The following is a 13,762-nucleotide window of genomic DNA, read 5'->3' as shown; positions in this document are numbered from 1 at the left end:
GCCTTGTCCTTCCTTCTCCAATGTATGCTTGGAGCCTCTTTAAATAGCTTTTAGTCAAAACAACAAGATTCTTCGTGAAGAGAAGCTTTCACGGGTGCTGCTCGATTCGATGAAGATATTGTTCCTCTGATCAAATCAAACCCAAGAAAAGAGAAGAAAAGGAAGAGAGACGGGAAATCGGAATAGCTGTCGAACATCTGTAAAATCTCTTATTGCATCTCTCCCTCTGCTTTCAGATTATTGAGGGAGTTCAGAAATTCTACAAAAATAAGCTACAATCAGAAAAATCTTATTCTGATAAATACAAATTATTTACCGCCTCTAATGGATTTGGCTTGTGACCAGCAAGAATATTTTGTTATAACTCAAAAATCAATTACAATCTAGAAACTTGGAGAATTTTTCCCTCTACCAATCCATCAAACATGTCTTGGTTGAAAGCCTTCCTGGTTCAACGGAATACCGTGGAGAGAGCATGGGAGTCATCAAATAGCCGCCTCAGGCCGAACAAATTGACCGTAAAGCAGAACCAAATCTGAGCTGTGTGAAACCCGAATTTCCCTACTCCCCCAAAGACCCATGTGTATGGTTCCTGATATGAAAGAAATTCACTAGTCATACCCATAGTTGAATTGCAGAAGCTGTTTGCCGCATAAGTGCGCGGACAAGGGATTACAATGGAAAGCCATTTAGGTGAACTATGTAAGCAAAGCAACAATACCTCGTAATGCTAGGATAACATTACAGTTGAGAGCACTATATGCAATTCATCAGGTCGTTGGTCGGGTCATAGTAGACAAACCCCGCCCAGTAGGGATCACACCTTGGAACTCTTCGCCAGATTCTCCCTCGTCCAAGGAAGCTGCCACATAGACATATTGGAAAGACATAAGCCTATAAACTCAAGAAACATCATTCAGCCACAACATATGAATATAATTCCTCACTGATTTATGGTTCGATGATATAGGACTCACCACAAGTCCATAGAAACAAGGAGATCTAGACCCCAGAAATTACTAATTTTAGAGGGATGTATTTGACTTCCATGTCCAGAGGCACGAAAGAAAGGCCTATTGGCATTTTAGTTCTTCTGATTTGATTTCTAATTGAAGTATCAATCTGGAAATGTGGGAGGCATAAAGGGTAAAATCAAGATGCAACCACTCACCTCCAAGTTCATCACCATCCTGTGTGCCTGCAACCCCAACGCATGAATACAATGAATTGTCATCTATCTTGAGCTGGTCGTATGCAAGGTATACATCCTCAATGGTGGCAGCTTCATACAATGCCGTAAGATCTTTGATGCATGATATATCCTGGGTCAAGAATTCATGAAATCAAATCATAAGCTGGACCAACAGGTCTTGAACATTAATATTTCATCCAAGCATATAGACTATATCTGGAATGTAATAATTAGGTTTGGTGGTTTTCTGCTGTACCTTCCTTGGAACAGAAGAAGCTTGCAAGTGAGCCAACAGTCCAAGCCAATAGGCATTGGACTTAATTTCAGCTTCATGCCTCATCAGGAGTGTTCGTCTTGCCTGCAATTAAAATAGAAAAAGACTATAAGACAATAATCTTTCTTACTTCATGCTTATTTCTAAAACTAGTGACAATATATTAATATAAATAACCATTCAAATTTAACCGCATGTCTCAAAAGAATGGCAAACATTCTTTCCACTAGATAAATGCCACTGACCCTGTCCAACTCCCTTGGGGCAATCTTGTTGCTATGCAGTCCTCTAAGAACGCTCTTGCATGCATCAAGAGCTTTATGCACCTGAAAATAACAGAAATGCAAACTTACACGAATGCTAGAAACAGAAAATTATGCAAGGAAAATATAACCAACATAATCCCATACCTTGCTCGGAGTTGATGTAACAGAGATCACATACCAACCGAGATTGAGTCGATCGAACAGGTTTAATTCAAAGGATACATCATATGTCAACCCAAGGGAGTCCCGAACTGTTGTAAATAGCCTGTAAGAGACAAAATTACATCTCAATAAGAAAAAATCATATATCAGAGTTTGAAAGGGAAAGTTTAAAATTGCTCCAGGCAATAGCAAGGGCAAGAAGCCTCACAGGTGAACCTGCTAAAGCTGCTGAAAATGTGGAAAAACGACAGTTTTAAAGAAAAAATAAAAATTGCTCTAGGCTCTAGGAATGCTACAAAACTTCAACAGGTAAAACTGCTAAAGCCACTGAAAGAGTAGAAATGAGACAAGGAGATACTTTAAAGAAAAATTATGTTAATGGCTGATAGGTTTTGCAAGTAATTTTACCTTGAATTTATGATCTCCGCCAACAACCCCATCGTAATACCAAAGAAAAGAGGATGGCTTCTAAGTTTTGTCTGTGAAATGGTTCCAACATTCTTCTCAACATTTAATTCCTCAGAGGTTGATTGTGCTCCTGCTAAGTTATCCCAGAGCAAATCAGTATGTTGCCCATGTTCCAATATGAAAAATGAGAATAAATTTCCTTTGCTTCAACAAACACATGAAGAAACCATACAGTTATACCTAGATAAGCCTATAAAGTGAAAGCAAGTGTTTTCCTTACCTACCTCATTGAAGAAAAACCTACTAGTTCATAACATCTCAAAACCCAGGCATTCCCCAAGTATTTTTTAAAAATGATTACAAGGATATTTGCTGGAGCAACCACGCAAATATCACTGAGATGATTCCCATTGAAATAAGTTGGTGTAAATCTAAAATCGAGGAATAGTTTGACACCCTCCACCTTTGTTTCTCAAGAATTTCGAGCAACTGCAATATTGGGTTAAAAACAAATTTGATATGCTATATGCACTATCGAAACCACTCGAGAGAGATTTAGAGACTTACCGTCGGATAGCGAAATTTCACTAATTGACTCAAATAGGTCTTCACCTTCATATGTGAAACCCCAGCGGTTAGGTGCAGGACCAGCAATATATGCACACGCTCGCTCATCAGTGTCTTTCAAGAAAACCTGCCAAAAAGCAACCTTTTAAGCATTTGAAGAAGAAACTCAAAACTGAAGAACTTGCATCTTCCTATTTATCAGCTACATCCTCTATAACAATCCAGTCAAAGTGCAACCAATAATTTAAGGAATGCTCACTTGTTGAGATTGCAATGACGAAGGTCGAAACAAGACAGGCTCGTATTGAGTTGCTGTTGTTGAACCCCTTGTGGATCCCACAGTACCCAGGTAATCAAGAATACAGGATTCGATTTCTTCCTCAGTGAAGTCCCCGACAATACTGACCTGCACAACATATTTAATGGAGGTTTAAGGCAGTAAAATACAAAAAGACAAGCAGAAGGCAAATCTTAGAAATTAATTACTGACTCACCTCCATATTATCACCAACAAACTGATTCATAACTGCATCTTTAACAGATTGTAGAGACAAATTCTGTAACGACATTGGTGTGGGCTCAACAAAGCGCTCATCTCCATTGAGCATTGTCAACATGAGTTTGTGAGCCGTTGAGCGCTCCAAACTTTTTGGAATAGATCGATAGTATGATAAGTATAGCTGTCTTGCCCTATCAAATGCGTCCTCTAACCACACGCTATGCTGCAGGAACCATTTTTGTACAAGTTAAGGGAAAAATATGCCTAAGTAACACCAATTTAGTGCCAATAATATATAAAGGAGAACTCCCAAATTTGCAGCCTCGGAGCCAAGATTACAAGTCATGATACTTTACCTCAAGAACCATGTGAAGGAGCTGGAAAGCAGCACGCATCCCATCATCCCTCAGAGTGAAACGGAACTCCATTGCAATGACTTCCTCCGTGGATTCCAAAGAGCAGTTTATCAAGTGATTCACACAGAAAAGCTCCACCTGCAGAATGTCAAAATCAAGACATGTAAACCCGATATGGAATTATCAAGAAACTTACAAGGTGACGTCACCAAATCGTAGCTTTTCTTTTAGACTATGCATGTAAATTTCACAAATGCCCACATAAGTGGTGTTCTGTGAGGAATAGAATATATTCTGTTTTTAGTAAAGAGGCCTCCCACTCTAATTAAACATCTTCAAAGTGAAGGTGGTTTAAAGGGCGAAGAGGAATAGCAAACTAACCTGCTCCCTCGAAAAGTTACCAACACGACCTCCCTCGCTCAGAGTCCGCACACCCACAATAACAGCTCCTCTTGATTCTGATGTTTCTGCTGCTCTGCCTCCACCAACAATAAGGCGCATTACTCCACCTCGGGATTCAGTTTGTGAAACCTGTATTGCATCAGCAGGGAATATCGACCAAGAAATTTACAATTATGATTAATGCAGATCTATGTCTACAGTGAATATCAAGCAAAAGGCAAACAACTCCAGGAAGGAAATCTCTATGGCCTAACACTGATATGTTTCTGTTTATTCATATAACGAGACATTCGCCCGAATTTTTATCTTTTTTTTTTTTCATTAACAAGAAATCATTGTGACCATTAGGTGCATTTGCCTAACTAAAAATCAGTATTCAACTTGGATATCTTGGATATCTTGGACCAAGCAATCACAAGACTATCCTTTCACCCACACTTATTTATGGCAAAGATTCAACCAGACCTAGAGAAATTAAGTGCAACAAGGAATACCCTGTAATTTATCCGAATTCCATTTGAGAGACGGAGCTGTGTAATTCCTGTTTCCTCGTCATGGATTTTAGAGATGCCTGCCTCTGGATGTAGAGGAACAAAGGATGGGCTCCGCTGCAGCTTCAGTTCCTGCAACTCTAATGAAGAGATCAATTCTTTCGGCACCTCTAGCTGCAAAAAATCCAGTAATGACATAGTTAGCACTTACAATTATCTCAAAAATACTATCTTATCTGAACTAAAAGGGAATAAGAAACAGAGTTTCAAGAAAAGAAACCTCAGGCTCAGCTTCAATGGGTTGCTCCAACCCGGTTTTAATAGCATCTACAATCTCACTCGGAGATAGTTTGAATTCAGTTTCGCCAACTTCATCAATGTGCACTTTTGTAGGAACACACGCAACAATTGCTGCTGCAGTTGGTGCTCCAGGCTTTCCAAAATCAGCAATATACTCCAACACCTTGGCCCCAGCAGCATTAACCTACAAAATCCATTGCAATGCATATGGTTGAGCAGAATGTTCAAACAGTGAATGGACGGATGGCACCCTACTCTTGACATGTGCCTAATAACAAGGTTCCACATGTGTCTATGAGCTCCTCATTTATATCTTATGGCCCAAAATAGGGGTAAAATATTTTTGCACTTGCATTGAACGCTCTCATCTTGAAGACTCATTGCTCAGTGGGAGTAGAAATTTCTTTGTGGAATCCTTAGGATATATCTTCAACAGAAAAAATATTTATGAAGTTCCAACTAGCTGGGATACATTGAATCTTTTCGCCAACACTTTGAAAATTAACATAGAAAAAAACTATAGAAGCTCCTAACTACCTGAAGCTAGAAAATGGATAGACAGTCAATGCTATCTATACCCAAATATAAATAATTTGTCTATCGACCCTTTTTGTTAGCTTAGTATCATAATGTGCTAATAAATGGAATACTCTTGGTGATTAACATGAATAAAAACTTGTAGATAGTACTGGCTAGTCGAAGAATGTAGAACTATTATCTCTTAAGGATAAAAAAGTAAGGAGAGGAAAATGACAAAGGCAGCTGCATTGGGCTTCTTATATCTTTTAAAACTCAATTTAGCCAAAAGAGAAACTTCACAAAAATTAGAAAATGAAGGGACAACAAAAATAAGAATATAGCTTTGGTCTTTTAAATGACAGAGCAGATAAAATGTTTAGAATCAACTTCAATGGCATAAACTATAGGAAGGGAAGAGTCCCTTCATCCTCGTATACATGGGAATCGAGCTAAAATAACAGTTACTTCTAATCTAATAGACAATAAGATTAATGGGAAAGAAAATTACTTCTTCAAGAGTCACTGTTCCGGCAACAGCAACCAAACTTTCATGTCCTTGCATCTGATCCATAATGGTATGGCCCAATGCATCACTCTCCATAATAAAATCCAAATTATCAACTGATGACACATTATCGATCATTGCAGCAAGCTGTTCACTATCTTTTAGCAATGCATCCATGTAACGACTTAATTCACCTTTTGTGACACCAAACTCCTTAAGTCTTCGAACCTGCACCAAATAGAGATGTCAAACACTGAATGCAGAAGAAATAATTGGTAAGATAATTAAGAGCAAAAGAAATGGGTGTTTATGGCTGATAGCAGTAACGAGATGAAATTAAAAAGTATGAGGACGACTAGAAAAGGTCTTCAGATGAAGAGGGATAGTTGTCAAAATGATATTGCTTATGAATCAAGTTTACTAAATGATTTTGATCCATTGCAATATCTCAGGATTAAAATACATGGGAACATGTTAGCCAAAAAAAAAAATGGGAATATAGAACCAACAAAATGAAGTAAATGGACATGCCTATCAAGGATTTGAACTTTTATTGCTAACAGTAAATCCCAAAAGGGAGAAGCTTATTTTGATAATCAACTGAATTGAACATTTTGTTGGATAAACTAGCACTTCCTCTAATGACTCATGGTGACCTTCAACTGTCCAAGGATTGAGATTCCCATGGATCAACAGTGACTCAAAAGACCAACCTCTTGAACAGCAACTCTTATAGCACTCTGCCAATTCTTGGGTTCGGCAGTTACTGTAAGTGTAGTGACAGTACATCCTTCTCTTCCAGAGTCGCTATGATCCAGTTCAACTGAGGTAAAGGGCGGATTCGAACTCTGAAAAATCCATTTGTTAGTTTAAATGATTCCATGAGATGTGCAATGGTTCAATAAAAGAAGAAAGAAAATACTTTCTTTTAAGATATTAAAAAAAAATATTACCCAAAAAAAATATATAGGAGAAACAAAAATTAAATTCCTTACTTAAGCAGGAAAATGAGCTTAGCCAATATAAATTCTAAATAATGGAGATCTTAAGTTAGACGTGAAGGGAAAAAACAAACCTTGTATCTTGTGTTAATTCGAAAATGGAGAGCAGACAAAAATATCCTTTTCATAAGAACATTGCGCAAGTCGCTATATGTCCGCACCTTACTTACAGGAATCTGAAAAGGCATAACAGAGGTACTTACAACAGGCAATTATATAACAAAAATGATATCACAAGATTCTCAACTACAATATTTTGGACTTTTTCATTTGTGTGCTATGACCTATCAGTCCAATATGACAAGAAAGGATGATGGCTCAAGGCTTGCCATCATTATGCTCTTACATTCTGAGGAAAATAAATGTCCATACAAAATTGTAATTTTCTTCAAGACATGGTGAGGGACAGTTTACATATGAAGGGTCAAATTATCTAAGTTCAAAGTCAGATACATTTCAGTTGAGTCCCAATGTATCTATACAAAATATTAGAAGAATCAAAGAGTTGTATGCACATCGTCTGTCAGTCACTCCACAAATTTGAAGATGTATAGCATATAGTAGCCTCAAAGTAACTAATGAATATTTTATAAAACCTAGAACTATAGCCGCAACAAAAATTGCATCGCACGAGCTTAATTACCTTGCAGAACATGTTAATTGAGAAATTCTGGAGGAGCTCATGCTGGAAAATCTGCGGAGCTTTCATATCAGAAATATTTCCTGGGATAGACCAATTATGCGTCACCGGAGGGCGAACAGCATGTCTTTCCCTCTTAACAACCTTTGCTTGATCAGGAGAATTTGATTTATCATGAGATGAACTTCCAGAAAGACCGGCTGGTAGCTTGGGAACAAGAAAACTAGCCATTGCACCAAAAGCACTTGGAGTTGGAGGAGATACCGACTCATTTTCCAGCCCTGTTTGCCCTAACACAGACTGTGCGCAAGTTGAAGTAGCTTATCTCAGTAAAAAAGTTTTGTAGACTATGTTTATTTAGAAAACTGATTTCCTTTAAGAATGGAATGAAACGAACACATAAATAGACATGCAAAATATACATTAAGATATAGTTGAAACATGCCACATACTTCTATTTGGGAGACCGTCTTAGGGATGTTATCAATGTCCCCCACGATGTACAAAGTTGCATTTGCAGGGAAGTACCAACGCTCATGGAATTTCCTAATTTTATCAGCATCCCACTTCTTAATCTGTTCTTCTAGTCCAATAGGAAACCTCCTGCTAAGCTTGTTCTCAGAATGAAGATGTTGCAACAGCTGCAGTTGAAGTGTACAAAGATTAAGCAAGAACATTTGATATTGAAAAGCTTTGTAAATAGATTGAAGAGGTTGAATAAAGCAACTTCATGCGATCTTACCTGACAATCAACACGATATTCTATTGTGTTCATCATCTGTAGTTCTGAAAGTATAGCTCGCCGTTCTTTTTCAACCCTAGAAGCAAGAAATTTCGGGTGGAAAGCAATCTGTGCATGTGCAAGATATAAAAGTATATGAAGATATCAGATTAACCATTTCAACTCTGTAATTTATTAACACGTATATACCAAGTTACCAATTTTATTTTTTTTTAATAACGAGGGTGTCCGGGCTTCGCCCAACTAATCCCACAGTCCAAGTTACTAATGTTTAGATTAAGGACTGGATTTCTTTGGAAGAAGGGAGGAGACAGAAAGGGAAACAAGTTTGATTCTAATTCTAAATGAATACTCCAAACCCAGTATCAAACTATGAACAGATGAAATTCTGACCTCGTTTAGAGCATCAAGCACTGATGGAAGTAGATCTTCTTCAGAATCCTGACAAATAGCAAGCAGTCAGGATGCTTGCAATGCATTTTTAAGTGAGGATCACTAAACATAAAGCTAGAAGTTAGCAATCCCAGGCCGTCTATGATTCAATCAGTGATGCAAAAGCCGTAAATTGAGCAAGTAATCAAACATAGAGATTGGACAAGCATCAAGGACTAGTATTAAAGATACTGTGACACAGTATTAGGGAAAGGAAACATGCGTCATTTTACAAAAAGCTTGTTTAGATCCTTGAAAAAGACAGGTCACTTGTATAAGTTATGAAGTCCCTAAAAGATGTCAGAGGACTTGTGATGGAAACATGGTCAATAAAGATTTACACCGAATCAAAAGAAACATAGTGACATATTTTAAGGTGAACTTGATTAAACATTATGAAATTGTCACCCAATAATTGAAAGGATGGATGCAAAAAAAAAGAAAAAAAAAAGGATCTATTAAGAACAAACCTTTGCACTAACTGGTGAATGGATGTGAAACACCGTATGGTGAAAATCAGTATAAGCATTAGAGCGGGCCCCTGTTCCCAGAAGTTTCTCGCGTTTCTTACTTCCAAGGAATGCTACATGTTCTATCATATGGGCTATACCTTGTTCATCATCCTCCTCATCAATAGATCCCACGTGAACTTCCATGTGGGCTTCAAACCTAAAATTCAGAGGCATCACATGTACATTGAAACCCTTTGTGTGCATAACACATATAGATATAAATGCAACATAAGCTTTCTTGGTACAGAAACTTTAAATGAAACTCGTGCTGAAAGTACTAACAAGATCTCAACCCCCAATCACCCAAGAGAAGGAAAGGAAAAAAAAAAAAGTTCAACCATATGACTCTTTTCAGAACAGCATATATTATGGGAATCAAATCCCAAACTTAACTATCCTAGGATAAATGATATGAGAATATCATTTTCATTAACTGACAATTTCTCGCTTTTGGGTACCCAGATTCACAGTTGCCCAAAAGATTGCCAAAACTCCATTATCAACATTAAATCGTCAGAAGCTTGAAGCTAACTATTGTAATTGAATCATACCTGCTTGGAGGAACTTTATTAGGTAGAATAAGATAGCGCAGACCATTCTTCAGTTGTCCTCGATATAGCTTTGGATGTGATGGAAGCTTGGAATTCAAAAATCCCTCTAACTCAGCCCTATCAAACTCAAAATTGTCTACATCCAATTCTTGTTTCTCAAGCACACCATCTGGCCATGCAGTGCTGGCAGCATGAGGCTCCTCCGGGCCAACAGTTGCACGAGGACGAGTAACATACTTCCTCTAGGGGAAAAGGAAAAATAAAAAAGTACGGAGGATATTACACCGGATAAATAGAAACAGGACAAATCTTAACCATCATACATTTAGGGAAAAAGAAAACTCAAATGGAGCAGCTCAACTTCAATGCGAGTAATCATATAAGTTATTTATTTGCCTATGAAAGTACCCCTTCAATGGGATACCATGAAACTTATGTGCTGTTTTTGGGAAAGTGACATGCCTAACTGTAGGTTTTGCAGTGAACTGGACAACCAGACACATTACATTCTAGCGCCATTGAATATTGAGCGCTACAAATATCTACATTAATATAATTATCTGACTCAGATTGATTTGAATGAACTCCTGAGATTTGAATGAACTCCTGATACTCACTATCTGTATAATTATCTATAAAATATATTATAGAGCTAAAAGAAACATGGAAGTAAATCAAACATCAAACCATGGCTTGCGACAGCATCTCTTGTCGCTTGGTCTTTCTATGTTGCTAAAATGTAGATTATGGAATGAAGTACTTTGACCGCATGTAATTGCAAACGAACGACAGCATAGTTCTTTCTAGCAAATGCACAACCATGCCCCATAAGAGCACAATCATGTGAGCATCATCAAAATGAAATGATCTGCAGGGTAAATTGTAATGACAAGCTCACCAAGGCTCTATGTGACATGGACAAGTAAGAAGAAGATTTGTCAACAAAAGCTCTCGGAGCAGATCTTCCAATGCTGAGTTGACTTCTCCGCCGACTAAGGGAGCAGGAGATACAATTATGTAATTCTGGAGCACGGAACTTTGCCACTTGTCCACCTAGTAGGAACGCATTTCTTCTCCGAGCATCACTTTTCTTTCTAAGAAAACTTGACCCACCACGTACAGAATCAGATAACCACCTTTGATCCAATAGTATCCGAAAATAAGTTAGAGAAAAGAAAATTATCCATCTTCACTGCACACATATATAGTAACAAAATACAAGTCGGTGAAAGCTTACTACAAACAACAATATCTGAGAACCATAATAGAACTCAGCCATTCAATTATGGCGTTCGAAACATAACCTCTACATTCTAGACTGACCATCAACATGATTGTACTCTTGAAAGAGCTTTCAGTTGCACAGAGAGCAGCTCATTTTCTTGATAAAATGCAAAATTTTGGAGTCCTAGCTATTCGAATGCACATTGGTTGCACGTTGTACTAAAAGCATTAGTCCTAACATTCCAAGACACTGCTGTTATCTAACAACATAGTTGTTCTCTATCCTAAATACTTCTCCTCGAGAGGGCACCCATTACTATTGCTCATACTTCAACTTAACTTACTCAACTTAACCCTTACTGCTTCCGAGTTAACAAATTCTCCCAATTAACAAGAACGTGAGAAACATTGAAAAGAGACCAGAAACTTTGTGCCCAATTGGCGAAACCGAGAAGTACAAATAGTAAGAAGCTTAATGTGCATATGTTCAATTAAATTATCCATTCCGGTCTAACTTGAATTCTATAATATCACCAGCTAAAGGAATACAAGCATTAACTAGCCCCCCAGACAATCACCGGAATCAACAGACAAACTGCTAAATTCAACTAAAGCTGCTGCCTACTGGAGCTGAATTGGAGGCAAGTACCTCTTAGAAGAGGAGACGGATTGACACCGGGGGCTGAACCGGGGCAGTCCGACGAGAGATGGGTAGAGCCGCGCTCTCTGGCCGCCGGCATCCCGCGGCGGCAGACAGGGGCGGACCTGGGGGACGCTGGCCACGAGGGAGGTCGAGGTGGCCATCTGAGATTGGTAAAGGAACTTCTGCACAGACCGCTCTCTGCCTGTGTATCTGTGTCTGTCTACTATTGCAATGAAGAAGAAGAAGAAGAAGCAGCAGCAGACCACCGGAGAGCTAACGACGGGACAAAGCCATCAGCCTCTCAATTTATTTATTTATTTATTTATTTTCGTCCTTAATTTTGTGTTGATATTAATTTTATAAGAAGTTTATATTCATTTGTAAAAATAATAAATTGCAAGATAATATTTGGCCAAAAAAATAAAAAATTAACAGGATATTATGGAGATAGGCTCTGGTGCAACGGCGGTGGAGGAGCTTTCGTGGAAGCGCCACAGATGTCCACTTGATTTGCGACACGTCAACTAGACAGAGAGGCGACACGTTGGAGCTTTACCATACACAGAAATTTCATGCTGGTCGTTAACGGTTTGACTTCGCCCTCTCCTTAGGCTAGGGCTGCTCGAGTTCGTGTCGTGTTGGCCTTAAATAAATATCACAAGTATCATGTAATTTTGCCCGATTGGTGTCCTTGTATTTGGGTCCAATACCAGAAATCGCATTATTTTTTCGAGACTAGATGGAAGGACGAGTCACCTTATTGAAATGTATCGTATCATTATCTTTTAATAAATAAATCGTAATAAACTAAGTAAGTGCTCGCACGTTATGCGAGCAACACCATAAATTAAATATGTAATTCAACTTGGCAGTATTTCAATAAAATGGTAGTTATGTGAAATTCTCGATAGTATATAACCTCCCTTCGCAAAGTAACGATCTCAATAAATTGATACGTAAGTTTCTTATGCTTGCAAGCATGTATGAACCTAATTTCATTAGAAATAATAATTTAATAAATAATTAAAACTTTTGCAAAGCAATACCTCGATTGAAGATTTCATTAGTTCTTTTGTTTATCCCATTATAAAATCTTGTCAACCTCATTCAGGTCCTAATTTTTTTTAATATAAGATATACCAATATGACACCGCAAAATCTATTATAATATATAGATATTTGGATTAAAAAATATTGATAAAGATAAAATATAATGTAAATATATGAGATAAAAGGGGTAGAATGAAAATGTGTGAAACAAATATATCATTTAAAAGAAAATAATGAACTCTCCAAACAAAACCTAATGAAATATTTTTGAAACAATTAGATTGATGTAATATCGGTGGGTGTATTGGATAAGCATGCAACAATATATATATATGTGTCCGCGAGTATAAAAATTATACTAAACATTGCATTATATCAAAACATATATATTTCTATAATGTAAAATAATACATTATCTTTGTAGATTCCATTATATAATTCACTGTACATTTAAATATTTCACAATATATATTATTTACATAATTAAGATAATGATGTGGTTTCGCAAAAGCGCGTGTAAATGATGATGTGCTTTTCCACGTTTCATTTTTTAAAATTGACTACGCGAGAGATAGGCAAAATAAATTGTTATTATATATATATATATATTGATTTATTTAACTCAGATCATGATATATATTATAATGATACATGAAACATCCAGCTATCAAGTGCATCTATTTAAGGGGCACCCGTTGGTCTAAGGGAAAAAACTACAAACTTTATAGTGTATTTCGTTGAGTTTTCGATTTTTTCTATGAAATTATTATATTTCACCCCTTAATATGAAAATAATACTATTTATTTACCATTTATTGAATTTTGTCTCACTTAAATTGCATATGTTTGAACTTAAAATTAAGCACATCAAAGTAAATGTTAAAAATTTAATTACTTCTTAAATTGCGTATGTTTGAACTTAAAATTAAGCACATCAAAGTAAATGCTAAAAATTTAATTACTTAAAAAAATAAGTGCTTAATTGGTTAAGTTAAAATTGTTTGGTAAGATTAAGTGTTGAAAATT

The 13,762-nt window shown here is 37.1% G+C and overlaps 1 protein-coding gene across 2 annotated transcripts; it reads right to left on the bottom strand.

Annotated features, from left to right (window-relative positions):
* Positions 1-175: 175 nt before the first annotated feature.
* Positions 176-12,003, bottom strand: LOC116194114 (stromal processing peptidase, chloroplastic). Of its 2 annotated transcripts, none has more exons than XM_031522847.1 (25): positions 11,693-12,003; positions 10,718-10,955; positions 9,820-10,061; positions 9,227-9,425; positions 8,718-8,765; positions 8,325-8,432; positions 8,035-8,223; positions 7,586-7,882; positions 7,017-7,118; positions 6,655-6,789; positions 5,945-6,169; positions 4,898-5,101; positions 4,621-4,791; positions 4,106-4,255; positions 3,725-3,862; positions 3,364-3,591; positions 3,129-3,275; positions 2,870-2,996; positions 2,303-2,435; positions 1,877-1,997; positions 1,712-1,792; positions 1,449-1,550; positions 1,172-1,322; positions 722-862; positions 176-592 (listed from the first exon to the last, which is right to left on the bottom strand). In XM_031522847.1, the coding sequence occupies exons 1-24, from the start codon at positions 11,845-11,847 to the stop codon at positions 771-773; spliced, it is 3,783 nt and encodes a 1,260-aa protein (XP_031378707.1). In that variant the 5' UTR covers positions 11,848-12,003; the 3' UTR covers positions 176-592; positions 722-770. The 2 variants fall into 2 exon arrangements, with proteins under 2 accessions (XP_031378707.1, XP_031378715.1); XM_031522855.1 differs by having other exon boundaries at positions 2,303-2,432; positions 11,693-12,002.
* Positions 12,004-13,762: the final 1,759 nt, after the last annotated feature.

This window comes from Punica granatum, chromosome 1, assembly GCF_007655135.1.
Source record: "Punica granatum isolate Tunisia-2019 chromosome 1, ASM765513v2, whole genome shotgun sequence".
NCBI classification, from domain to species: Eukaryota; Viridiplantae; Streptophyta; class Magnoliopsida; order Myrtales; family Lythraceae; genus Punica; species Punica granatum.
Note: the sequence above shows the minus strand (reverse complement) of the source record. Positions and strands in the feature narration are given on the sequence as shown.

What these genes read in the sequence shown, in the direction of transcription:
- LOC116194114 (XM_031522847.1), bottom strand. Translation starts at nt 11,847, where the DNA reads ATGGCCACCTCGACCTCCCTCGTGGCCAGCGTCCCCCAGGTCCGCCCC. An exon ending in GCGGAGATCATAAATTCAAG is followed by an intron (nt 1,998 to 2,302) that starts GTAAAATTACTT and finishes TGTCTCTTACAG; the next exon opens with GCTATTTACAACAGTTCGGG. An exon ending in TTACATCAACTCCGAGCAAG is followed by an intron (nt 1,793 to 1,876) that starts GTATGGGATTAT and finishes TGTTATTTTCAG; the next exon opens with GTGCATAAAGCTCTTGATGC.